Consider the following 27,913-nt stretch of genomic DNA (forward strand, 5'->3'; position numbering starts at 1 on the left):
ACCTACAGTCATGCTCAACAGCCCGGGATACCAGAATCTCCGATGAAAGGGAGCGTCTGAGAGGGAGTCAGGTGTGACTTTGGCATGTTGATAGTGAGCCCCAGCGAGTACAGGAGGTTTGCTTTAGATTGAAGGTGGCGGACGACTGCCTGGGGCGAGCCTCCCTTTGACAACCAGTTGTTAAGGTAGGGGAAGACTGAAATGCCCAACCTCCAAAGATGAGCTGCGACCACCGACATCACTTTGGTGAACACCCACGGGGCGCTGGTAAGGCCGAAATGTAGCACAGCAAATTGAAAGTGCCTGTGGCCTACCGTGAACTGGAGCTCACATCTGTGGGCCAGCAGAATGGGGATGTGGAAGTAAGTATCCTGCAAGTCCAAAGTTACCTTCCGGTCCCACTGATCTACGGCAGACCAGACATGCGCGTTTTGAATTTCTGCTTCTTCAAGAAAAGGTTAAGAAGGTGGAGATCTAGGATTGGACTAGGTCCTCCATCCTTCTTTGGCACCAGAAAGTAGCGGGAAGATCAAACACAATGTACTTCTGATGCAGGGGGTGGGTGTGGACTGAGCTTACCGTTGGTCGCATGGTCTCTGGGACCTGAACACTCAGCCATGAAAAGGCTGGGATACTTGCTGGCAGTGGTGGCCAGGAGGGTATAGGCATGGTTCGGAACCACTTTTGTAGCCACAAAAGGGGCAGAAGATGAATTGGGGCTGATATGGGGCCATAGACAAACCCAATGATCAGGCTGTGACCTGGCTGTCATTTAAACGCTCCAAAACTGAATCAACCTGGTCTTCAAAGGACATGTCCATGAGGGAAGCCTGCACACCCCCTGAAAAATCAGTGGTTCTCGGCCAGGAGTGGTGCCATAATGGCATCAATTATGAATTTGCTCTACCTAGCGAGTTGGTTGTGTCCAGTCCATATCTGATTAAGAACTTTGCTACATCTCTCCTGTCTGCAACAACCTGAGAAGGTATGGCCCAGGCCTCCTCCGGGACCATAGGCAGCACTTGAGCGGTCAAATCCCATACCGTATGGGAATTGACCAATAGGCAGGCGGTGTTTACTAACCGCAGTGCTAGGCTGGTGAAAGAGAACATTTTCTTACAGAAGGTGTTGATCAATCAATCAGGGGTTTATATTGCACAGCTACTCAACCGTGAGGGTCTCAAGGTGCTGAAGGGGGAGGGGGGGCTGCGGATCTATCTGGGTGCTGGGGTTCAGTCGAAGAGCCAGGTCTCGAGATCCTTCCTAAATTGGGTTAGCGACTAACATTGTCTGAGGTGGAGGAGCAGAGTGTACCAGGTCTTGGCAGCGAGGTAGGAGAAGGTTCTTCCTCTAGCTCTGGTCTTCTGGATCCGAGGGACGGTGGCCAGGGTCAGTTGGGCAGAGCGAAGGTGTCTCGAGGGTACGAGGAATGCGAGGCAGTGGTTCAGATAGGCTGGTCCTGCATTGTGGAGGGCTTTGTAGGTATGCGTGAGGAGCTTGAAGGTGTTTTGTTTGTTGACTGGGAGCCAGTGGAGTTCTCAAAGGTGTTCGGTGATGTGGCTGCGGCAGATATTGAGGACCAGTCTGGCTGTGGCGTTTTGAACATGCGGTTTGCTCACGAGTTTCTGGGTGACGCCTGTGTACAGTGCGTTGCCGTAGTCTAGTAACCTGGTGATGAGCGTATGGGTGACCGTCTGTCTGGATTTGGTGGGGATGCATCTGAATGTCTTTCAAAGCAGATGGCATGTGTGGAAGCATGATGAGGATATGGCGTTGATCTGGAGGTTCATTGTGAGTGATGAGTCCAGTATGACTCCAACATTACGTGCGTGGTCTGTGGGGGTGGGGTTCGCAATGCAGAAGGCCACAAGGAGTCGTCCCAAGCTGAGGGGGTGGGTCACAAGAGGAGTACTTCGTTCTAGTTCGGGTTGAATTTGAGGCAACTGTCTTTCATCAAGGTGGCAACAGCCTTCACCCCGCTGTGGAAGATGCTTCTGGCGGCTGTGGGTTAGTTGGTGAGGGAAGAGGATCAGCTGGGTGCCCTCAGCATAGGAGACGATGTGGAGTCCGTGGCTCATGATGATGGCAGCAAGGGAGGCCATGTAGATGTAGAAGAGGATGGGGATTAGCGAGGGGTCCTGGGGCACTCCGCGGCTGATCTCTGGGGGAGAGGAAAGGAGGTAGTCTGACTGGCTGTGTTCGGCTGGTGAGGAAGCAGTGGATCCAGTCCAGAGCCTTGTCGTGGATGCCGGCGTAGTGGAGCCTCATGATTAGGGTGCAGGGGAGACGGTATTGAAGGCGGCAGAGGTCCAGCAGGATGAGGACTGCGATTTCGCCTCAGATGAGGAGGGAGCGGATGTCGTCAGTGGAAGTGAGGAGTACAGTCTCGGTACTGTGGTTGCTTCGGAAGCCTGACACGAAGATATCCAGGATGTGGTTCACTTCGATGAACTCGGAGAGTTGCGTTTTGATGGCCTTCTCTATGACCTTGGCTGGAAAGAGGAGGGACATGGGTCTGAAGTTCTTAAGGTCTGTCAGGTTGGAGGATGGCTTCTTCAGCAGGGGGTTGATCTTGGTGTTTCCAGTCATCGGGGAAGGTGGCAGTCTCGATGGAGTAGTTGATGGCGTGGTGAAGCTCGAGGGCGATGGAGGTAGCTGCTCAATGGAAGATGTGGTGTGGGCAAAGGTCGGAGAAGGCTCCGGAGTGGAAGCTCTTAATGGTCTTGAGTGTGTTGTATGTGGGGTCCAGTTGAGCAGGATTTGTTGGGGTGCGGCATGGTTGGGTGCGGTGGTGTTGGGGATTGTGGGAGTGTCTTGGGTGTCGAAACAATTGTAGATCTACCCGATCTTGTGGTGGAAGAAGATGCTGAGGTATTTGCAGGGTGGGACGTCCGTGGTCTTGTTTTTGGGCCTGGCAAACTCCTTGACGATGGTGTAGACCTCTTTGCTGTTGTGTGCGTTGGCGTCAATTCTGTCAAAAGGAGGGCCGTTTTCTTTGTGGCTTTGAGGTGGCGGTGGTGGCGGTTTTGAAGGTTGCGTGGGTTTCCATCTCTTCTCGAGTCATCTACAGGTGCGTCTGGTCTCGTGGGAGCGGGAGTAAACCAGGTGGCTTTCTTGGAGTGTTGCTTGCAGGGTGCTTTCTTGAGAGGTGCCAGAGTGTCGGCGCAGTTGGAGATCTATCGGTGGAGGGTGTATTCTGAGGTGTTGTCTTTTGATGTCAGCGGTTTGGTGGTGCTTAGAAAGGCAGTGAGATGTTCTTCGGTGACCTTGTTCCAGCTACGATGGGGGCGGTGGTGTATGGTGGGTGTGGTGAAGGTGAAGAGCATGCAGTAGTGGTCGGTCTAGAGGAGTTCAGTGGTGTGGTTGTAGGTGATGTTTCCGCTGGGTGAGAAGACGAGTTAGATAGAGAGCATGCGTCCTAATGCGAGGGTCAGAGCGGTGACTAGCTGCTTGAGTCTAATGTTGGTGAGGTTCTGCAGAAGGGATGCTGTGTTCTGAGCTCTGGCATTTTCCAGGTGAAAGTTAAGGTTGCAGAGTAGAATATAATAGGTGGATGAGAGAGCCTGAGGTGTGATGAAGTCGACAATGGCGTCAATGAAGGGTGGGCGGAGGCCAGGAAGCCTGTAGACTAAGGTGGTGTTGGTCTGGATCTGGAAGTGGAGGTGCATAATGGTTGCCGATGGGTCATCCGAATGAGTGGTCAGGCGGAGGGTGTTCTTGTGGACGATGGCGATGCCTCCTCCTGGTCGGTGGGTGCAGTCCGTGTGGGGGATTGTGTAGCCGTCGAGGATGGCAGTGGCAATGTCTGGACCAGAGCTGGAGTAAGTCCTGGTTTCAGTGAGAAAGACTGTCGGGAGGGATGGAGTCTAGGAGGTCCAGAGTTCAGTGGCATGTTTGTGGAGGGAGCGTGTGTTGAGAAGAATGCAGCTGAGCAGGTCGGGTGTGCTGTAGGTCGGCTGAGCAGCGAGAGGAGCTGGAGTGTAGAGGTGGGCAAGGGTGTCGCTGCAGTTTTGGCAGGAAAAGAGTACTTAGGTGTCCTTCGGTGAAGCGAGGTGGTAAGCGGCGTGGCGTCCTGTGTTGAGGGAGAGGAGGGTGCTGGCTTGGTATCGGTGGAAGGTCGGGGAACCAGGGACTGTGTCGCCGAGCGCAGTCTAGGCGCAGATGGATGGGCGCTCACAGGATTGCGGCTGCTATTAAGTAGCATGCATTGGCTAGACAGCTGGGAGGCAGGTAACGTGGGGAGAGGGAAAGTGTCCCAGGAGGGGGGGGGGGGCATTTCATCGCAGGGGCAAGAGCAGCAAAAGCAGAAAAGAAAAGTGCAACAGGGACAGAAAAAGAATCAGAAAATGCAGAAAAAAGACAGAACCCAAAAAGCAGAAAAAGAGTGAGAAGACAGCCCATCCGGGATGAGGCGCAGACGGGAGCCTGCGGGTGGATGAGGGCCTCAAACTCCAGAGGGTCAGCAGCAGCCACATGGGCAGCAGCTACCAGGCAGACCTGTGGAGGAAAGGGAGCAGTCCACTAATATGGTCAGTGGACTGCCCCATGTATTCCCTATCTGGTGGGGTAGGAGGGGATATGCCAGAGTGAATGCAGGATTAGAAGGCTTGGACAACCAAGCTCTCCGGGTGGTTAAGGTCTAGGACCTCAGCAACCATGCGCACCACCATAGCAAAAGAGGCTCCCTCCTCCATAGCCACAGTAGGAGGTGAAACCAGGCCAGTGTCAGGTGGTGTCTCCAACCCACCGGCCTCACCCAATTCCTCATACCAGTTGTCATCCTCAATTGGATCTTCTTCATAATGATCCCAAGACCTCTCCTGCACGTCTCTCTCAGCAGGCCTATCCATAAACTAAGGGACTGGTTCCGCTCCGTGAAGGATGACCTTGGTTGGGGCCGTACGCAGCATTGGACAATATCCATCTGGCATGTTGGCGATGGGGCACCGGTGGTGCTGGAAGCATTCAGCATGGAGCGGGCGCGAGTCGGTCTCAGTCTCACTGCCGCGGATTGGTCACAGTAGGAGCCCCTCCATGGCTCATGGGGCCCCAACGCACTGCAACTGGGCCGGGCTGCCAAAGGATGAGGCGCATTGACTCAAAATTCCTTCAGCTGGTGGTAAGTCGCTCTGGGTGGGAGAAAATCAGGGAATTGCAGAGCAGACCCAGGTTCAGGCCCTGTCGACTTGAGGGGCTTGGAGTGCCTAAGCTCCCTCATCGGATCACTTTGATGGACGTGGGTAAACCGAAGAGTGTTTCAACTTTTGACTACTTCTGCTTGTAGGATCTATCCGACCTCCCTGGGACCTCCCAAGCCAATGGGACCTCGAGCGTTGGAGTCAACCGATGTCAGGCGGTGAGAAGGGTTCGCTCCTTCAGAACCTTCGGGTAACATGGCACAACAGTCCTCACACACCTTGAAGTAAAGTCCCGGCTATAGACACCATCAAACACACCAAGTGGTTGTCTGTCACTGACATTTGCCTAGGACAGGTCCCACAGATTGAAACTAGCCACTTTCTTGGGTGACATCCCCACACCAATAGATGAACAAGTTACTGTTATATTTGTAAGAGACATATATTAGTTATAGATTCCTTTCTGCGACACCCATCCTCCCCGTTCTGCAAACTGACTTGTATGGTAAGGGACTCCCTTTCAGGGCTCTAGTTTTGAGCATCAGTGGTTATGTAATATATGTCTCTTACAGATGTATCATTACCGAAGGTAAGTAAATTATTCCTCTGAAAGAGACCATTAGTTATGGATTCCCTTTCCTTGGAACAGATACCCCAGCAATACCAACCCCGGAGGTGGATCTGCGAACCAAGTTCACACCAGGAAGTCCTGAAGAACGGAGCGACCAAAGAAGCTGTCTCTCCGGACTTGGCTGTCCAGGCAGTAATGCTTAGTGAACGTGTGCAATGAAGCCCACGTGGCTGCCTGGCAGATGTCACTGAGGGGGACTCCATGTCCCAAAGCAGTAGTGGCTGCCGTCGCTCTGGTGGAATGGGCACGCAGATCTACCAGAGGTTCCTTTTTTGCGAAGGAATAACACATTTTGATGCAAAGAACGACCCACCGAGAGATGGTCTGTTCTTGCATGGCCCGGCCTTTCTTGACACCCTCATAGCCAACAAAGAGCTGGTCATCCACCCGGAATTGTTTTGTGTGATCCAGATTGAAAGATAGCACATGTTTTGGATCCAGACAGTGGAGCCTCTCCTCCTCCTTTGAAGGATGCGGAGGCGGGAAGAAGGTGGGCAAAGTCATGGTCTTTCCAATGTGGAAAGAGGTAACCACTTAGGGAAGGAAAGAAGGTCAAGATCTAAGGACAACCTGTCTGGATGAACAGCAAGGAAAGGCGGCTTAGAAGACAGAGCCTGAAACTCACTCACCCTACGAGCAGAGGTGACGGCAATCAGAAAAAGCAGTTTTTAAAGTTAAGAGCCTGAGGGGACAATTATGTAGCGGCTCGAAGGTAGCGCACATCAGGTAAATCCAAACCAGATTCAAGTCCCACTGGCGACGAAAAGTGTCGCCTAGCGAGTGCCGCAATGGAAATTCCAATGCGCAGAACTGCTGACATTGTGCATTCTCTTCGGTGGTGAATAGATCTAACCAAGGCTCTCCCCACTGCTGAAAGAGACCTTACACCACCTCCAAGTGAAGACGCCATTCGTGATCCATCAAGCACCTGCGGCTGAGTTTGTCCGACCTGGCGTTCAGGGAACCTGCCCGGTGTTGAACCACCAGAGATATGCCCTAATGTTCCAGCCATGTCCAAAGGCGGAGTGCCTCTTGACATAGGGTTCACGACCCCCTCCCCCCCAGTTTATTGCAGTACCACATGGCGGTGGTGTTGTCCGTGAACACCTGCACTACTCTTTCCCGGACAGAGGGAAGGAATGCTTTTGGTGCAAGACAAATCACCCGGAGCTCCAGGAGGTTGATCTGGAGCTCGGACTCTGCCAGAGACCAGAGGCCTTTGATCTCTGCCTCTCCCATGTGCCCCCCCCCATCCCAGGAGTGATGCATCTGTCACCACTGTGAGGTCTCGTTGGGGAAGGGAGCGGGATCTGCCTGTGACCCAATCCCGGTTCGTTAGCCAACACTGCAACTGGTGTGCAGTGCCCTCCGATATCTGGATGCAAATCCGAAGGATTCCCCTGGTGCTGGGCCCACTGGAACGTCAGGTCACACTGCACAGCCCGCATATGCAACCTGGCATGATCCACCAGCAGGATACAGGAGACCATGAGGCCCAGTAGCCTCGGGGTCTTTCTGACCGGAACCCAGGATTGAGGCTGAAACATCGGTATCATAGCCCGAATATCCCGGACTCGCAGCTCGGGAGGATAAGCCTGAAACTGTGCTGTGTCCAGAACTGCTCAGATGAAAAGGAGCTTCTGAGAAGGGCTCAGGTGCGACTTCAGCACGTTGACTGTGAACCCCAGCGAATGCAGGAGAGCCGCCGTAGTCTGGAGATGGCCGACGACAGCCTGGGGCGAGCCCGCCTTCAACAGCCAGTCGTCAGGAAGACTGGGACCCCTGATCTGCTCAGATGAGCTGCGACCACCGCCATCACTTTCGTGAGTAAGACCAAAGGGCAGTAAAGTAAACTGAAAGTGCTCGTGGCCTACCGCGAACCGCAAAGTAACGCCAGTGGGCAGGAAGACTGGGATGTGAAAATAGGCGTCCTGCAAGTCCAACGCTATCAGAGGGCAGACAGGACCTGAGCCAACGTCAACATTTTGAACTTCTCCTTCAGGAGGAAGCGATGGACGTTCCCGAGATCCAAGCTAGGACGCAGGCCTTTGTCCTTCTTGGGTACCAGAAAGTAGTGGGAATAGCAGCCACAACCTACTTCTGGGGTAGGAACTCGCTTGATAGCTCCCTTGTCCAAGAGAGCCGTAACTTCCTGGCGGAGAAGGGCCAAGTGATCCTCCGAAATGCAATGGAATTGCGGTGGCATTGATGGATGAGTAGTCTTGAAGGGGAGGAAGTAGCCCTTTCAGACCATCTGCAAAACCCACCCGTCCGACATGATAGTTTGCCAGCAGGGGAGGTGATGGCAGATCCTGTCGCCCACTGGCAACTGGTCGCCCTGAAAGGTCAGACTAGGAGGGTTTGGGAGCTGCTGCAAAGGGGGCACTGGTGAACTGGCCCACCTGCTTACCCACGACACTGGGTCACACGTCCCCGGCCGCGCAGAGGCTGAGCAGCTTGCGCTGGACTGTGGCTCTGGGAGGAACGTTGCGGCACCCATCCCGTAGCCACGAATGGGGCCAAAGGCAGACTGCATGGAGCGAGGAGTAATTGCGAGGCCCAAGGACCTGGCCCTAGCCCTAGAATTCTTAAGGCGCTCTAGCGCGTGGTCTGCCTTGTCGCCAAACAAGAGACGGCCATCGAAGGGCATTTCCAAAAGTGTAGATTGGACATCACCCGAGAAGCCAGTGGATCTCAGCCAGTCGTAGTCTCTCAGGGCTACCGACGTTAAAATAGTTCTGCCTAGCGAGTTGGCGGTGTCCAGTGCGCAGCGAATGGCGAACTTTGCTGCATCTCTCCCTTTGGCAACTGCACAGGAGAGTGCAGCCCGGGCCTCCTCCGGGCACTGCGGCAGCACCTGCTCAACAGTATCCCACACGGAGTGGGTGTACCAGCCCAATAGACATGCGGTGTTCATCGACAGCAGTCCCAAGCTGGCGGAAGAAAACATCTTATTCCCAAGGTGTTCCAGCTTCTTGGATTCCCTATCTTGGGGAGCAGTAGAAAACAAGCCTTTGATGGTAGAGGCTTGGACAACCAAGCTCTCAGGGAAAGGGGTTTAGGAGAGGGAAATGGGGTCCCCTGGAGACGGGCAGTGGTGTCAGGTAATCATCCTATCCACAGGAGCCCCTGTGCTGGGCTTGGCCTAAGTGCCCAGAAGGATGTACGTGAGGGCCTCATTGAACGGCAGCAGGGGCTCCGAAGAGGCAGCTGCCGGTTGAAGCATCTTAGTCAGGAGGATAGTCTTGACTGCCACCGTAGGAGGCTCAAGGCCCAGGGCCTCAGCCGCCCTACGCAACACCACAGCATAAGAGTCTACCTCCTCCGTAGCCACGGTAGGGGGAGAAAGCATACCAAGGCCTGGGGAGGTATCCAGACCACTGGAATCACCCAACTCCTCTCCCCAGTCTGGATCTTAAAGTTGGTCTTCAAGAGGGTCACCAGACCCCTCCTAGACCTCCTTACCCTCTCCTGGCTGCCACTCAGGGCAATAGGGAACACCAGGATAGAAAATTGGCACAAAAGTGCCGGCCGGCGCCGGTACAGGCGTCCGTCGACGCAGGTCTGGCTCCGTATCTAGGACGAGGTGGAGGCCAGGGTCGATGCCGGCTGGCGATCCAACCGGCATCGGCGTCGTCACTGGATTCAATGCCGGAGATGGTGTCGAGAGGTCGACCGGCGCCGATCCGGATCCAGGCCTGGGTCCTTGGGGGGCCCTGTAGCGCCAGGGCCGGAGCTGCCGGCAGCAAAGGCCTGGAACCCCCAACCGAGTCCGCGGGGCCCGAAGGCGAGCAGGCGGACTCAGGCTGCCAAAAGATGGAGTGGAGAGCTTCATAAAATGTACGAAGTTGGGCAGGGGTCGCTCTGGCTCTCGGAAAGAAGGGGAAACTCTGAGTCGACCCAGCAGGCTCCACAGGCGGAGCCGAAGGACAACTGGCATCGCATCCCTCGTCTAGCCGGTTGACGGACGGAGAGAAGGCGAAGAGCAACGGTGCTTCTTCATCTTATTCTTGTGCTTCGACTTACCCGAAGACTAAGACTTTGACGAGGAGTGATGGTGGTGGCTCCGCGACCAGTCCCGGATCTCCCTCTCGACCGGGTTCTCGAGTGGCGCGGAGCAAACTGCCGGGCCTCCAGAACCTTGTGAGACCGTTCCCACAAAGACTTCGGGCCATGGCCCGGCAGTCTGAGCACGACTTCGGGTCGTGGTCGACCTCCAGACACCAAAGGCACACGAGATGTGGGTCCGTCTCCGACATCAAGTTGTGGCAGAAGCACAAGACTTGAAGCCGGTCTGCCGATGTAACATCCCTATGCACCAGGAGTCAAACGACTCGAAAAGAAGTCGTCATAAAGTCAAAGAAACAGTCAAAAAGTGACTAGGGTACCGCTCTCTCTGGATCTGCGATGGCTGGCGCGGGAAAAGAAAGAAATAACTTCAGGGCGCAGGTGCGGCATCTAAGTAGATACCGAAATGTCATCCCGATACTCACGATGCCAATGACATACGCTGAGTCGACCGATGCCACCTAGTGACGCGTAAGGGTACTGCTACGAAAAAATGTCTCCAGATCCAGGCTGACGCCTCGAGGTAATTCTAAGGTAAGGAATCTATAACTGATAGTCTCTTTCAGATACCGTTTTTCTGGTACCAGTGCTTAAGGCTCTCCCTCACATTTCCCAGGACACAACCTGAATCCTCCTATTACCTTGGGGACATACATGAAGTGTTTTTGCTCCATCCCTCTTTACCACCACATTGGTGGGAAATGCTTAGAGGGGGTTTTATTTGCTTTGAACTTTGATTGGTTTTAGCTAGGTCATGCGGTGCCTGAAGCAGAGGTTGTACACCTCATAACAGTAAGCACTGGTATGAGAAAATGGGTATTCGGAGTAATGAAGAGTTCTGGTAAGTAACTGAATCATTAGTGCCCTTCCTGACTAAGCATTACAGCTTCTAATGTTCTCAAAGTACGTAATAAATACTCACAATGATGATGCTAAAACATTGCCCTTTTAACCACAGAATTCCGCTGTATATACATCTTGCTCTTACCTAGTGGATCCACAGATGGGACAACAAATGCAATTTCCGTAAGCGCATCAGCATAATACAACACTTTACTCTCTCCATTGAAAATACTGCCACCAGTGTCCTCTGGAAGTACCTTTTCATCTATAAAAGTAGAAATGAGACATATTATGATTAGAGTAACACCAAAATCAAAAGCAGCGTATTATAGTTTCTTTTGTACTTTTAGTGCTACAGATCACTTTCCACAAAATTAATAGAAAATACTTCTGAGATGCTTAGAAACCTGGAGATTTATGTGGAAAAGAGGAGTGGATTTTTCGAAAAGCATAAAACAGAAGCCAATTTTGAAGGCCTGAATGCACCAGAGTATCCATCTGACACAAAACTATGCTGCAGCCGCACTGATTTCAGCAGATTGTAGTTTGATTTCTCTTCACCTACTCCTATGTTAGAAGCAGATGCATCAGGGAGAAGGGGTGGGACCTATTCTGGATAAAATGAAGTTACTAACCTGTAAGGAATATGCTACTTACCAGTAATGCATCTGTTCTTGGCATGTAGAGCTGCAGATCTACACACTGTTGATAGATCGCCATCTGGTGTTGGGCCCGGATGTTTGCACTTGTTTTTGTCCTGGAAAGTCTTTGGAAGTCACAAGGTATGTGACTCCTCCTTTGGATCATAGTGCGCATGGGCTTCGGCTCCATCCTCAGATTGTTTTTCGCAAGTAGGGAAATGGAGCTTAGTAAGAAACAGGAAAGAAGCCCATGTGTGGTGTATCTATGTAAGATGATACTGGAACAGATAAAGGTAGCCGGGGATGCGGGTGGGCGTGTGTAGATCTGCAGCTCTACATGCCAAGAACAGATGCATACTGGTAAGTAGCATATTCCGTTCGTGGCATATGAGCTGCAGATTACACACTACGCATAAATTGTAAAGCAGTATCCACCCCTAGCGGCGACCACCAGTATCTGTTGCAGTAGTTTGAAATAGTGTTTTGAGTACAGCCTGGCCCACACTAGCCTGTTGTTTAGTTTGAACATCAACACAGTAGTGTTTAGTGAATGTGTGTGGTGTAGACCATGTAGCTGCTCTGCAGATATCATCTAAAGGAATGTTTCCTAAATATGCCATTGAAGCCCCTATCTTTCGTGTAGAGTGGGCTTTAGGAGGAACAGATAACGTCCGTTTTGCTTTATGGTAACAAATCTGTATGCATTTGAGAATCCACCTAGCTATCCCAGATTTTGATATGGGGTTGCCTTTGTGTGGTGGTGAGAAAGACACAAATAATTGTTTGGTCTTACAAAAGGGTTTTGTTCTCTCTATGTAGTTTAGTAGTGCTCTTTTGACATCCAAGGTGTGAAGAGCTCTTTCTGCAACTGTTTGTGGCTGCGAGAAGAATACAGGCAGCTCTACAGATTGATTGAGGTGGAAGGGAGAACTGACTTTAAAGAGGAATTTAGGATTGGTCCGGAGAACAACTTTATTAAGATGCATCTGGAGAAAGGGTTCTTGACTGGTTAGTGCTTGTAGTTCACCAACTCTTCGTAGAGAAGTAATGGCTATGAGGACAGCAGTTTTCCATGTTAAGAATTGTAGCTCACATTTATGTAGAGGTTCAAATGGAGGCCCCATTAGTCTTGTGAGAACGATGTTCAAATTCCACACAGGGGAAGGTGGTACTCTGGGGGGAATTATTCTTTTGAGTCCTTCCATAAAGGCCTTTATGGCAGGTACTCTGAAAAGTGAGGTGTTGTCTATTTTGTAGATATGCTGCTATGGCAGCCAGATGCAATCTGATGGAGGTATAGGCTAGGTGCCTCTTTGGAGGTGTAGTAAGTAGCCTATGATGTGTTGGATAGACGCATCTAGGGGATTAGTGTTATTGTTATGGCAGTATATCACAAATCTTTTCCATTTGGCTGCATAGCATGCTCTAGTGGTAGGCCGTCTAGCTTCTTTAATGACTTTCATACAGTCAGGAGGAAGGTTGAGGTAACCGAATTCTAGGATTTCAGGAGCCAGATCGCTAGGTTGAGCTGAGCTGGATCTGGGTGTTGGATCTCTCCATGGTTCTGGGTTAAGAGGCGTGGAGAGAGATGTAGTTTTTGGTGCGGAACTACTGAGAGTTCCAGCAGTGTGGTGTACCATGGCTGTCTGGCCCAAGTTGGAGCAACTAGGATGAGCGTTAATGAGTGTTGCTGTAGTTTGCGCACCACTAGTGGAAAGAGTGGGAGAGGCGGAAAAGCGTATGCAAATCTGCCTGACCAGTTCATCCATATCGCAATGCCTTTGGACAATGGGTGAGGATACCTGGCGGCAAAGTTTGGGTATTTGGCGTTTTCTTGGGTGGCGAAGAGGTCTATCTGTGGTTGGCCCCAAGTCTGAAAAAACGGTTGAAGAACTTGTGGATAAAGTTCCCACTCGTGGATTTGTTCTATTTGACGACTCAAGAGGTCGGCTATTGTGTTTTGGACTCCTGGGACATGTTGGGCTAGGAGAAAAATGTTCTGAGGTATAGCCCACCTCCATCTGCTCTGTGCAAGTTGAGAGAGCTGCAGAGATGTGTCCCTCCTTGTTTCTGGATGTAATACATGGCTGTCATGTTGTCGGTGCGGACTAAGACAGTCTTGCCTGATGTATGTTTTTGAAATGCTTTTAGGGCTAGGAAGATGGCTAGTAACCCCAAATGGTTGATGTGGAGTAGTTTTTGTTGAGGTGTCCACCTGCCCTGCATGGTGTGATGTAGTAGGTGAGCTCCCCAGCCGGAGAGCGATGTGTCCGCTGTCATGACAATGTGAGGAACTGGCTCGAGGAACGGTCGCTCTTTGGAAAGGTTCTTGGTGTTCCACCACTGCAGAGAACGATTGGTACGACCGTCTACCAACACCAGATCTGTTAGCTGACCTTGAGCCTGGTTCCATTGGCGTGCTAAGCACTCTTGGAGAGGACACATCTGGAGTCTTGCATGAGGCACTATGAATATGCAAGAGGCCATCATTCCTATGAGTTGCATGAACACTCGAGCTGGAATAGAGTGTTGCGGTTGGAATCTGGTGGTAAGAGCTTGGATGCTTGCTATCCTGGCGGGACTGGGATAGGCGAGCGCTCTTGAGGTGTCTATTGTGGCACTGAGGTATTGTTGCATGTGGGACGATTGGAGCTGGGACTTGGCGTGATTTATTGTGAATCCCAGGTCGTGAAGTTGTTGAATAGTGGCGTGAGTGTGTTGTACACACTGATTGTACGACTTGGCTTTTATGAGCCAGTCATCTAGGTACGGGAAGACATGTATGTTTTGTCTTCTTAGATGTGCTGCTACTACTGCTAGGCACTTGGTGAACACTCTTGGTGCTGTGGTGACTCCGAATGGGAGCACCTTGAATTGATAGTGCTGACCGTCCACTACGAATCTTAGATATTTTCTGTGAGCGCTAAGAATAGAAATGTGGAAATAGGCATCCTTGAGGTCTAGAGTAGCAAGGAAGTCGCCCTCGGAAAGCAGAGGGAGGACCTGCTGAAGTGTAACCATGTGGAAATGGTCTGAGTGTATGTATATGTTTAGAGGTCTGAGGTCGAAAATAGGCCTTAGAGATCCGTCCTTTTTTGGTAAGAGGAAATAGAGGGAATAGACTCCCTTGTTTTTTTGGTGCAGAGGAACTGGTTCTATTGCACTCTTTTGTAGGAGGGAGATTACCTCCTGCTTTAAAAGTGACTGATGTTCTAGTGACATTGGACGGTGTTTGGGTGGGATGTTTGGGGGGTAGATGTTAGTTCGAGACAGTAGCCTGATTGAATTATTTCGTGGACCCACCTGTCTGAAGTGATGTTTATCCAGGCAGGGAGAAAATGGTGGAGTCTTCCCCCGACTGGAGTGGAATAGTCTGGGGGAAGCGGAGGAAAGTCATGGGGTAGGTGTGGAGGCAGAGCGGGAGTTGTTATTTTTGCCTCTGCCTTTGCTGTTATTCCCCCTGTAACCACCCCTGTGGTAACCTCTAGCAAAGGTGGATTGTGCGGGAGCTTTGTAAGAGGTGGAAGGGCTATCCGAGGAGTAGCCTCAATGGGTGCTTCTGAAGGATGAGCGACAAAAGGATCGTCTGGGAGCTTGCGATTGCAAGGCTCCCATAGATTTGGCGGTGTCTGTATCCTTTTTCATTTTTTCGAGGAATACATCTACGTTGGGCCCAAATAAGTGTTGCTCATCAAAAGGTTGATTGAGTATAGAACTCTGTACTTCGGGTTTAAAACCGGATATCCGTAACCAGGCATGCCTGCGCAAAAGGACACTGGTGTTGATTGCCCTTGAGGCGGTGTCTGCTGCATCTAGGGCACAGCAAATGGAGTCATTGGTGATGGTCTTACCCTCATTGATTAGTTGACTGGCCCTGTTTTTGTATTTGTCAGGGAGGTGCTGCATTATGGACTCAAGTTTGTCATAATGTGCCCTGTCATAACTGGCTAGGAGTGCTTGGGTGTTAGCAATGCGCCAAATCTTTGCTGCCTGTGACGCTGTGCGTTTGCCAGAGGCGTCTAGAAGTTTGGATTCCTTGTCTGGTGGTGGTAGTGCGTCACCTGACGTTTGGGAATTTGCCCTCTTCCTGGCGTTAGAGACTACTAAGGAGTCTAGTGGTGCGGGGCCCTTAATGTTTACTGGGTCAGTAGGGGCAGCTTTATATTTCTTCTCTATTCTTGGGTTAATGACCCAAGCCCTGACTGGGTCTTTAAATATTTCTGTTGCGTGCTTAATGACCCCTTTAAGCATGGGCAGTGTTGCGGTGGACCTTTGTGTGGTGTCAAAGGTATCCATAAGGAAGTCCTCTACTGGGTCTGTATGCAAGGCCACCCCGTGGTATTGGGCAGCTCGTTGAAGGAGCTGGTTGAACCCGATATTGTCCTCTGGGGGGGGGGGGGGGGGGGGAGGCCTGGAGAGGTAAATATCTTGTGGGGTGTAAGGGACATCTGGGACACTATAATCATCCCAGGGGTCAGGGGAGCCAGTAGGGGTAGGGTCCCCAAGGGGTTGATCATCCGAACCTCCTTGTGCATAGTCTGATGTGTTATCATTATCATCTATTGGGGTAAGTGATGGTATGGGAGAGCGTTGTGGTGGGAGAGGATGAGGAGGAAGAGGAGTAGGAGTAGGAAGAGGAGAAGGAATCCTTAATGGAGAGGTGGCAAAGTCTCTCTTCTTTGGTGGTGGACCAGGCGCAGGAATGTGTAGTGGTCTATTTTTGATACTGAGCATTAAATGACCAGTCTTAGGATCCTTCTGAGAGTCTTTTGTGTTGGATCTGGTCGAAATAGTTCATCTGTGGGAGACAGATCCGTCGGTGCCGAGAGCTTTGGTGCCGTAAGTTTTTTGGGCATCGCCTCGGTAGCGGTTCTAGGCTTGGAACCGTGTGGTTTTGAACTGTCTTTGGGAGTCGGAACCGGGTGCTGTTTTTTCGGTTCCGAGATTTTCGGTTTGGAAGTATCAGGGCCTTTCGGTGGGCGGCTTTTAGTCGGCTCCGAGGGTGTTGTCTGTGCCAAAGAGCTGGTGCTGACCTTCGATGCAGAGTGCGTCGATGTGGGAGCAGCGGTCGGCATGGATGATGTCGAGGACGCCTTTTTCTTCGGTGCCGGAGATGGCTTGTCGGTACCGAGGGTAGGCGGACTCGAGCCCGAGTCGCCTAAAGGATTTACAGGCTTCTTTACCGGGCCCGAATGCGGGGCATGGGAAGCAGTGTCTCGGCGTGCACCTGGGCCCGAAGGTGGAGGTGGTACCGAAGCCTTTTTCGACAGTGTGGAGGGGGTGGGTGGGTCGGCGTCAACGTCTGTACTCATGGCCCTTTGAGCTGGAGTGATGTCTTCGATGTCTGATTCGTCTGCTTCGGAGGCGCTGACTATGGCTTCCTCAACTCGACCCTGCTCCGGAACATCGACGCCCTCTTGAAAGATGTTGTCGGGGATCGAAGATGACGAGCGGGCCATTGTTCTTCGAGCTAGTCGGTCCCGGATGGTCTTTTTGGAGCGGAAGGAGGCACAAGCTGGACAGTCCCTGGTTTCATGCTCCGGTGAGAGGCAGAGGTTGCACACCTCATGTAGGTCGGTGTGGGGAAACTTAGACCCACATCGAAGACACTTTTGAAATGGTGTCCTTTCCATGAGCCGGAGATGAGGCCCTGGTAGGCCCGAAGGCCTTTGACGACGACTGGAATCGAAGACTTCAAGTGGAAGGGCGCGTGTGATTGGAAACGCGATCAAAACAATACCGTCGAGGTGGGAAGGATTGTGCGTCGAAGAGAAACCGTTAACGGTTCTGAGCTGGAACGCGAGAACACATCCGAACCCGATGGTGGAAAAAAAACAATCTGAGGATGGAGCCGAAGCCCATGCGCACTATGATCCAAAGGAGGAGTCACATACATCTTGACTTTCCAGGACAAAAACAAGTGCAAACATCCGGGCCCAACACCAGATGGCGGTCTATGCACAGTGTGTAATCTGCAGCTCATATGCCTCGAACATATAGTTCTCCAGAATGGGTCTTTCTTAAAGATGTGCATGCTTATTTGATTATTCCCTCAGGCTTCAGAATAAAAATTATTTATGCAAGCTGAAACACATGGCTCTTTGATGTTTAGTGAACCCAGTGTTCGACCATGCTCCTCTGCCATATATAGGCATACAAACCCTACAACTGTAGACACATTATGACCATGTAACACCTACTTTAACACCATTCGGTTCAATGTGAATGTATAAAAGATATTGATGCTAGAGAGATACATTTTCAGTAGGTAACTTGAATCGGTCTGTGATGAACTTTTTGAAGGTATAAATGCTTATTCAAGTATGCTACAGCATAAAACACTCAGGAGACAGCTGAATAAGTGTGTTCTTATTGGAAATGATTTTACAGGACTGATGATACACTTTGGCAGCCTTCATTTGCACCTAAATGCAGTAAATGTGTCTGAATACCCTCTATGCCGGGATAAACAAAAACTCACTATAAGGCTGCAGACATTTAGAATCACTCTCAACCTTCCATGACACAATCACATCACACCACACCTGAAGGAGCTACATTGGATCACCACTGACAAACTACTACAATTCAAACTTCACTCACACTTTCAAGACACTACAAAACTGTGGCTCATTCCTCAGCAGTCGAACTTGCTTTCACAAACCTTCCAGACACCTCCACTCATCCGGACTCCTACTTGCACAAATCCAACTCATACGGAAAACCAAATCAGTCAGCCTACAACGTACCGAAAACAGGGAATGAACTCTCGCTACAGATAAAAGCCTCTGCCTCACTTCTTGAATTCCCCAAGAGGCTGAAGACCTGGCTTTTCGAGTAGTCCAACTAGGCCCTAGGTGTGCCTAAACTTACACCTACTCAGCGCCTGGATAACCTCCCGGGTGACAGTGCGCTGTCAAATCAGCATAACAGACTTTCAGACATCTCAATGTGACCAGTTTGCATAGCTCTATCAATTGTGCATCTGCTAGAAAAACAGCTGTCATGGGTTCCCTCTTGTTGAACATGCAGTGTTTCTTGCAGCTTATCCATAGTCCGTCGGATTACTGATGTCACTGCATTATTTTTTTGTTATAAACATCTTTATTGCCAAATGAGTCAGTTACAGACCCGTATAACTACCAAGACAGTCACAGCATATTGGCAAACTGTAATAAATAACATATCTGAATTGGGAAGATGTTCCAGGTCTCACATATGCAATGCATTTTGCAAGCATATGCTCAATAAGTTTGCACCAACTGTTTGCTTCCCATCTTAGGATCGTTATGGATTGAGCTGATCCACATAACCATGATAAAACATAGCGCTTAGCTACTTGGAAGTGTCCTGTCCCGACCCCATAATTCTCTACATCTTTCTAAGGGAACCCCTGAGCTGGGTAGATGTGCATTCCTATATAGTCTTACACATCTACTTCCTGACTTTAGAAGTCTCCTTATCTATCCAGTGCTTTCACTCCAGTTACATAATGGCCTTTAAACATCACATGCATATACAGTCCTCCCTGCTGCACTTGTAAGCTGTTCGAAAACGTCCATCATGCAGAGTCTGGTTAAGCTGAAATTCAGAAACATATCTTTACCAGCACATTTCCAATGTCTTCTTACGCATCCACGTTAGATTTCATACGTTCTTCTGTTAGAAGTAATAAGCATTACAAAAGCGTATAGTTCTTAACCATCTGTGTAGTTTTGTAGCTTGAAGAATTTTATGGATTCACATGCTGTGCATTATTCTGCCATCAAGTGGCTGGGTCCGAAATTGTTGCAAAAACCTTTTGTCCTAATATTTTTGTTTTTGTTGGTGGACGTCGACAGACCTCCATTTGGTGTTCCCTTGTAACGTCATCTTGCTTCCCCTGGAAGCTCCCACTTGGGTCACCATCTTCAGATTCTTATATATTTTTTTCTTCCTCCTTTCATTTCCTCCTTTCACCTTCATTGGCGGAGGAGGGTGGGTTCGCTTGTAAATCCAGAAAATTCTTCCAGCTGCAAAACTACACAGACAGGTAAGAAACTATACATTTTGCAGCATGAATCTTTTCTGTATTCACATGCTGTGCACCGATTTTGTAGCGATTTGTTACTACAGCAGTGGTTGGGTTGAAAATGAGCGTTGGTTTGAAAACAGATGTTTTAAGAACGTTTGTCCTACTTAGGCTTCCTTGTTTATCTGGATATCAACACAGTAGTGCTTTGTGAATGTGTGCACTGATGACCATGTTGCTGCCATACATATGTCTTGAAGTGGTGTGTTTTCTAGAAAAGCTATGGTTGCTAAATTCTTCCTTGCTGAATGTGCCCCTGGAGTGCTTTGTAATATTTCTACTGAGTTCTGTGGCACAACTGTATGGTTTGTACTATCCATCTAGCAATTGCATTCTTGGACACTGGTCTCCCTAGAAAAATATTTGCAAATGATACAAAGAGTTGTTTTGTTTTCATATCCTCCTTTGTTCTCCATTACTGCCCGTCTAGAATCTAGAGATTGTAATTATCTTTTGCCATGCCTTTTTGGCTTTTGAAAGAAACTTGGTATCTGTATGGTTTGGTTTATATGGCATGAATTGCATGATCAGTCTTCATGACAATTCTGTCATTATTTATTTGGAAGTAAGGTTCCTGTAAATTTAGTGATTGTAACTCACTAACTCCGCATAGCGAAGTTATAGCTACTAAAGGACAAGTTACTTCTCTTCGGTAACACCTTATCTGGTAGGGACATGATCTGGCCACAGATTCCTTACCTTTGAACTTCCAGGCTCCAGGCTGGATCCGTAAGATTTTCGTAGCAGTACCCCAGCGCACCAGTAGGTGGTGTCAGACGACTCCGCGTGACGTTGTGTTAGTCGACGTCACGTCTGCATTGTCAGTACAACTGCCACTCCGGTACACTGATGACAGTACTTTTCACGACTTTCCAAGCCAGAAGGGCATTGCCATGAAGTGACAGGCCTTCGTGTGTAAAAACACGAACAGCTAGGTCCCTAAAAGGGACATCCCGGACTCTTAAATCCCCATCCCGCTGTGCGGGGAGGATGGGTGGGTCGGTAAGGAATCTGCAGCTAGATCATGTCTCTACCAGATATGGTGTTACCGAAGGTAACTAACTTGTCCATCTGACAAACATCTAGCCGCAGCTTTGAACAGATACCCAAGCAATGCCATCCCCGAAGGAGGGGCTGTGGAACGGTTCTGACAAGAAAATCCTGTGAATCAGAGCGACCAAAAAGACAATATCTGCAAACCTGGGAATCCAGGCAGTAGTGTCTGGCAAATATATGCAGAGATGCCCACGTTGCAGATTGGCATACATCCGAAATGGGAACACCACGCTGGACAGTATTGGTGGCCGCTTTTTCCCTGGTAGAATAGGCCTTAAGCCCTTCAGGGGGCTTCTTCTAGGCTAAAACGCATCACATTTTTATAAACAGGATAACCCATCAGGAAATAGTCCTCTTCTGGACAGCACAACATCTCTTTGCACCCATGTACCCAATAAAGAGTTGGTCATCCAGCCGGAATTCTTTGGTTCGCTCAAGGTAGAACGATAACGCTCTTTTTGGGTCCAGACGGTGGAGAAGTTCCTCTTCCTTGGAAGGATGCAGGGGCGCCTAGAAGGTGGGCAGGGTAACCGACTGTCAAAGATGGAAGGGTGTAACCAACTTAGGAAGTAAAGAGGCCCTAGTCTGGAGTACTACCTTATCCGGAAAGATCATCAGGTAAGGAGGCTTTGAAGATAGCGCCTGCAGTTTGCTGACTCTCCTAGCAGACGTTATTGCCACCAAAAAAGCTGCCTTGATGGTGAGCAACTGCAGAGGACAGTTATGCAATGGCTCAAACAGTGCGCACATCAAAAAGGTGAGTACCAAATTAAGGTCCCACTGTGGCATGATGAAAGGTGAAGAGGGGAACAAATGGGTTAGCCCCTTCAAGAATCTCTACACTATAGGAGATTTGAACAAGGATGATTGATCAGGCAGCTGAAAAAAGAAGAAAGGGCCAAAAGTTAGCCCTTTAAAGTGCCCAGAGCAGAGTCCAGCTGGGCTAAAGAAAGTATGAAGAGAAGGACTTCAGATAAGGGAGCAGGGTCAATAGACCAGTCGAACCAGTTACTTACCTTCGGTAAGGATAGATCTTTAAGAGACATATATTAGTTATGGATTTCTCACCTTAGAATTACCCCCAGGCGTCAGCCTGGACCCAGAGAATTTTTCTTCAGTACCCCTGCGCGCCGGTAGGTGGCGGTCGACGCCGCGTTCGTCGTTGGCATCGTGATCGCCGGAATGACGTTGCAGTATCTACTTCGACGCCGCCACTGTGCGCGGACGTCAGTTCTTAACTGAACATTCCACGCCAGAAGCTCAGAGCCATGCAAGACACTGACCACTGGTGCACAAAAACTAGGGCCCTGAAAGGGAGTCCCTTGCCCTAGAAGTCAGTTTGCAGAACGGGGAGGATGGGTGGGGAGGTGAGGAATCCATAACTCATATGTCTCTTACAGATATATTGTTACTGAAGGTAAGTAACTTGTTCATCTGAAAGAGACTATTAGTTATGGATTCCACACCTTAGAATGGATACCCCAGCAATAACAACTTCGGAGGTGGGTCTGCAAACTAATTTCAAACCAGAAAGTCCTGGAGAACTGAACAGAAAAGAAGTCGTCTCTCCAGACTTCGCTGCCCAGGCAGTAGTGTCTAGTAAACGTGTGCAAAGAAGCCCACGTAGCTGCCTGACAGATATCATGAAGGGGGACTCCACTTACCAAAGCAGTAGTGGCAGCAGTCACCCTGGTGGAATGGGCACGCAGCCCTACTGGAGGTTCCTTTATCGCTATGGAATAGCAGATTTTGATGCAAAGAACGAACCCATCGAGAGATAGTCCGTTTTTGCAAGGCCCAACCTTTCTTGGCACCCACATGGCCAACAATGAGCTAATCATCTACCCAGACTTGCTTTATGCGATCCAGCTAGAATGAAAGCGCACGTTTTGGATCCAGAAGGTGGAGTCTCTCTTCCTCTTTTGAAGGATGCGGAGGTGGTTAGAAGGTGGGCAAAGTGATGGTTTGTCCTATGTGGAAAGAAGGCCTAGTGTGAAGGACAACTTTGTTTGAATAAACACCCAAGAAAGGAGGTTTGGAACAAAGAGCATGAAGCTCACTCACCCTGCGAGCAGAGGTAATTGCCACAAAAAAGGCAGTTTTAAGAGTCAGAAGTTTGTGAACAGTTATGGAGCGGCTCGAAGGTAGCGCACATAAGGTAGTTCAAAACCAGTTTCAACTCCCACTGGGGCATCACAAAACGAATTGGAGTAAACAAGTGAGTAATGCCCTTAAGGAAGCAGTTTAAAATAGGGGACTTGAAAAGAGAAGCTGATCAGGAAGCCGAAGAAAGGCCAAAATGGTTGAAAGATAGCCTTTGAGAGAGACCAGCGCAGAGCCCTGCAGGGCCAAAGAAAGAATGATGAGCAGAACCTCTGAAAAGGGGGGCAAAAAGGGGATGCACAGCCTTTGCTGCGCACCATGGCACAAATTTGTTCTGCAGACGTATACTGGTTTTGTGGAGGGACGCCTGGCTGCCAAGATAACGTTACAGACTTCGGGAGGAAGGTCGAAAGCTGTCAACTATTGCCACTCAATCGCCACGCAAGGAGGTGGAGCCTGGACAGGTTCGGGTGGAGGACCGTCCCCTGCTGCTACGACAGAAGATCCTTGTGAGAAGTTGGCCTGATGTATGATGTCACTAGTTATAGTGTACACCTTATATCAGTCCAAATACCCTTATGGTGATTGGTTGTAAAGTCAACCTTATAGACCAGCTATCCTAGTGGTAGCATGGACAAGAGCAGTCTTAGGCTAAACTCTGAATGGCATGTGAAGCCAGCTGTGATACCATATATAATCCCTTGAATACCAAATGAAAGGACACCACAACAGATATATATATAAAATAAAGTGTATTTATTCTAAGCAAACCCTCAGCACTCTTTATGAGTTTAGAGGTAAGTACAACACAGTCTTATTAATGCATACAGTAAGTCACACAGGTAAATAATACAGTTAGGCCCTAGGGGCCACGCAAACCATATACTAAATAAGTGGTATAAGAACCACTGTCACGGAAATAGAATAGGCCTAGGCCTAGGGAATCGCTGGGGCTACACTACACTAGCGTTAGTTAGGAAGTGGGAGGCCCACGGGATTCGTGTGCAGAGTGGAAACACTCACGCGTAATGCGTAAAAGTCAATAGCAATGTTACAGTTTAGAAATAGATAGTTTTAGGACACTTCCGGAGTAGCTAGGAAGTTGAGACTTGAAAACTAGACACTAGAATAGTCACTATCCTGATGAGCACCGGAGTACCCAAGTTACCGAGCCCACAGGCTGCGGGTGCATAGGGGTGAAGATGCGTCGTTTTCGTCGTCGACTCCTATGGATGCCTGAAGAAAGATGCTGACAGGCAGTCAGTGAAGAGTGTCCGGTGGATCCCAAGGCTGGGATCAAGAAGAGAAGAAACCTGCAAGCAGAGGGGACAGAGTCAAGGTCACTAGCCAGTGACCACGTGGAACCAGGAAGGAACCAGGCGATGTCGTGAAGAGTTGCAGGTGAAGGTGAAGCTTGTCGCTGCAGCCAGGAGGACCAGGAAGCGTCGAGGACGACCAGGACCAGGAGGCGAGCTGTCCCACGAAGGCTCTTGCTGTCGGCGGCGTCGAAGTTGGACTAGGACTCACCAAGCCTTGGCAAGCGGAACCCACAAAGAACAAGGGACTTGCTTCTGGTGCAGACCAGGAAGGTCTGGGGTGCTTCTTCTTTGCAGAGAAGCGGGAGCCAGTCTGGAGGAGCCAAACCAGCGCAGAAGATTTCAGGGAGCGTCGTCACAGAGGCCACTAGCCAGCGGGCAAGCAACCGGACAGACGCGGCAAGCAGGAAAATGCTGAAGGGCCCCACGCAGGACTCGTGGAGTGTGGGGGGCTGGTCTTCGGTGCAGATGGTGCTTGGGGTTGGGGCTTCTCAATCCCCGGTGCACAACTTCGAGGGTACCTCAGAAGCTGCGCTGTAAGTTACTAGCCACTTTTCCCAGGTAGCCGGTCCCACGTCGCTCGTCGCCTCCACGGATCTCAGCTCTGCTGCAGATGTGGATGAGGGTCGGAGAAGTCTGGAAACCAAGGCTCTGGTCGGGCTCTGCAGTCGGTTCCTCGTCGAACGTTTCACAAAGCAAAGGGTAGTCTCTTGATGGTGCCTGTTTGCACAGGGTAGCCACTCCTTGGCTACAAGGGAGATTCTTCAGTCTTCTTCTTTCGTCGAATGTCGAAGGTCCAGAGTTTCTGTTCAGTTTTGCAGGTTCAGGATAATCTAAAGTCTTGAGGCCCAACTCCCACTCTTATACTAATCTGGGGGGCTGGGATACCTGCTAGGTCACGCCTTATGGGTGGGACCTGGGAGGGGGTGGTTACACCCACTTCCCTTTGTCCAGTTTCGCGCCAGAGCTGGGGCTGGAGTGCCCCAGCGCCGGTTTGAACTGGACTATGCAAGGAACACCTTGTGTGCCCCAGGCATGTCTCATTCCTTTCAGCCCACCCTGCCCCAATACACTAAAGGCTGTCTGGGGAGGTGCTAGCACCTCCCCAAGCAGGAAACCTATTGTCCAGGCCTCCCTGGCTGGGATCACTCCCAGCTGCAGGAGGTCAGACTTGTGTCGTGGCAGCAGCATCCATTTTGTGATGCTGAGGCTGTGGTCAGAGGCTAACAGTTGAAGTATGATTTTAACATGTCTTTCCCTCTAGAAGGGGGGAATAATATTCTCATGTCCAGAAATGGCATGGGGGTATTATTCCCGAGTGTTAGACACCTTACACGACATGTTTTGATAAAGCCAAACCATAGTTACCATAACCGTCTAAGATTATAAGGTACTTTAAGAGTATATGGTAGGCTATATCATAGAACAGCTATAAGGACATGGTTCCGAAAGCTGCAGACAGGCTCAGCTCATGCTAGAGCACCATCTCACATGTTACCAAGCACTCTGCCTCCAGGATTGTCAAGGCCTGCCATAGGAGTGACTGATAGGTACACATGTGTCTATATGTAAGTTAGGTATAGGAATACTACACCTAAGCAAGGGGTGATTACACGACCTTGCCCCAGCTGAGTGATCAGCCAGTTGTGTCAAAATGGAAGGCCAGGCCAGGGGTGGCACAATACATGCTGCAGCCCCTGGTAGGCCTAGGGTACACCTATGCCCTGGGTACCTAGGGTACACTGTACAGGGGCCAATAAGGTGATCCTATCCAAATGGGTTATGCACCTAAAGTACATAGTAGTAATTTAGAGAGAGAACAGCAGGGCTGTGGGTCTGATTAGCAGGCCCACAGCCACATCTAAGTCGAAAACCAGTAAAGCAAAAGCAAAAAGTGGGGGTGAACATAGAAAGCAGACCCTACTCTCCTACAATCCTCCCGAAGAGGCAGTCTGATCGAAGGATTGATGGCCATGTACAGGACCTCGGGATACCAGACTCTTCGTGCCCAGTCCGGCGCCACAAGAATGACTTGGGCCCAGTCGCATTTGATCTTATTCAGCATTCCGGTTAAAAATGGTACAGGGGGAAAGGCGTATAGAAAACCGCAACTCCACTCGCAACAAAAAGCATCGCCTAGCGAGTGCCGCAATGGAAATTCCAACGGGCAGAACTGCTGACATTGCGCGTTCTCTTCGGTGGTGAATAGATCTAACAAAGGCTCTCCCCACTGCTGAAAGAGACCTTGCACCACCTCCGAGTTAAGACGCCATTCGTGATCCATCATGCACCGGCGCTAGAGTTCGTCCGCCCTGGCGTTCAGAGAACCTGCCAGGTGTTGAATGACCAGGGACATGCCCTGATGTTCCAGCCACTCCCAGAGATGAAGTGCCTCTTGACAGGGTCCACGACCCCACCCCGTCCTGTTTGTTGCAGTACCACATGGTGGCGGTGTTGTCCGTGAACACCTGTACTACTCTCCCTTTGACAGAAGGAAGGAATGCCTTCAGGGGAAGACGGATCGCCCGAAGCTCCAGAAGGTTGATGTGGAGCCCGGACTCCGCTGGAGACCAGAGGTCTCTGATCTCCGCCTCTCCCATGTGGCTGCACTACCCCAGAAGTGATGCATCTGTCACCACTGTGAACTCTGGCTGGGGAAGGGAGAGAGACCTACGGTTGACCCAATCTTGGTTCGTTAGTCACCACTGCAATTGGTGTGCAGTGCCATCCGAGATCTGGACACAATCTGAAAGATTCCCCTGATGCTGTGCCCACTGGAACTTCAGGTCCCACTACAGAGCCCACATATGCCACCTGGCATAGTCCACCAGCAAGATGCAGGAGGCCATGAGGCCCAGTAGCCTCAGGGTCATTCTGACCGAAACCCGGGATAGAGGCTGAAGATCGGAATCATAGCCCGAATATCCCGGACTCGCTGCTCAGGAGGATAAGCCCGAAACTGCGCTGTGTACAGAACTGCTCCAATGGAAAGGAGCTTCTGAGAGGGAATCAGGTGTGACCACAGCATGGTGATGATGAACCCCAGCGAACGTTGGAGGTCGGCCGGAGTCTGGAGGTGAGAGACGACAGCCTAAGGCAAGCCTGCCTTCAACAGCCAGTCGTCGAGATTGGGGAAGACTGGAACCCCTGATATGCACAGATAAGCTGCGACCACCGCCATCACTTTCGTGAACACCCGAGGGGTGCTGGTAAGGCCAAAGGGGAGCACGGTAAACTGAAAGTGCTTGTGGTCCTCCGTGAACTGTAGGTAATGCCTGTGGGCCGGCAGGACAGGGATATGAAAATAAGCGCCATGCAAATCCAATACCACCAGCCAGTCTCCAGGTTCAAGGGCAGACAGGACCTGAGCTAATGGTAACATTTTGAACATCTCCTTCCAGAGGAAGCGGTCACGTTCCTGAGATCCAAGATAGGACACACACCCTGGTACTCCTTGGGCACCAGAAAGTAGTGGGAAGAACCACCACAACTTACTTCTGGGGCAGGAACTCGCTTGATGGCTCCCTTGGCCAAGAGAGTTGTAAGTTCCTGGTGGAGAAGAGCCAAGTGATCCTCCGACATGCGATCGAATTGAGGTGGCATGGCTGGAGGAGTAGTCTTGAAGGGAAGGGAGTAGCCCCTTCGGACTATCTGCAAAACCCACCTGTCCGACGTGATGTTGAGCCAGTGGGGGAGGTGATGGCGAATCCTGCCGCCCACTGGCGAATGGTGGCCCTGAAAGGTCAGACTAGGAGGCTTCTGCAGAGCAAGCGCTGGTGGACTGGCCCATCCCCTGGCCCCCAGAACCACAACAGTGGGTCCTACGTCCCCGGCCGCGCAGAGGCTGGACAGCTGCGCAGGCCTGTGGCTCTGGACGGATGTGGCGAGGCACCTCTTCCGTAGCCACGAAAGGGGAGAAAAGCAGTCTGCGCGGGGCGAGATGTGGAAGCTAGGCCCAAGGACCTGGCCGTAGGACTGGAGTCCTTAAAGCACTTGAGCACGTTGTGTGCTTTGTTGCCAAACAAACAATGGCCATCAAAGGAAAT

The 27,913-nt window shown here is 50.5% G+C and overlaps 1 protein-coding gene across 6 annotated transcripts in view; it reads right to left on the reverse strand.

The window, feature by feature from the left end:
* The window catches only part of RALGAPB (Ral GTPase activating protein non-catalytic subunit beta), a 2,310,294-nt gene that overhangs the window by 406,707 nt on the left and 1,875,674 nt on the right, over positions 1–27,913 (reverse strand). For all 6 annotated transcript variants that reach the window (XM_085618929.1, XM_085618931.1, XM_085618928.1 and 3 more), the window contains exon 25: positions 10,826–10,945. In XM_085618929.1, the coding sequence (XP_085475055.1) occupies positions 10,826–10,945 (120 nt within the window). The remainder of the gene's footprint in view (positions 1–10,825; positions 10,946–27,913) is intronic.

The sequence above is a fragment of the Triturus cristatus genome, chromosome 7 (genome assembly GCF_964204655.1).
Source record: "Triturus cristatus chromosome 7, aTriCri1.1, whole genome shotgun sequence".
In the NCBI taxonomy this organism is placed as follows: Eukaryota; Metazoa; Chordata; class Amphibia; order Caudata; family Salamandridae; genus Triturus; species Triturus cristatus.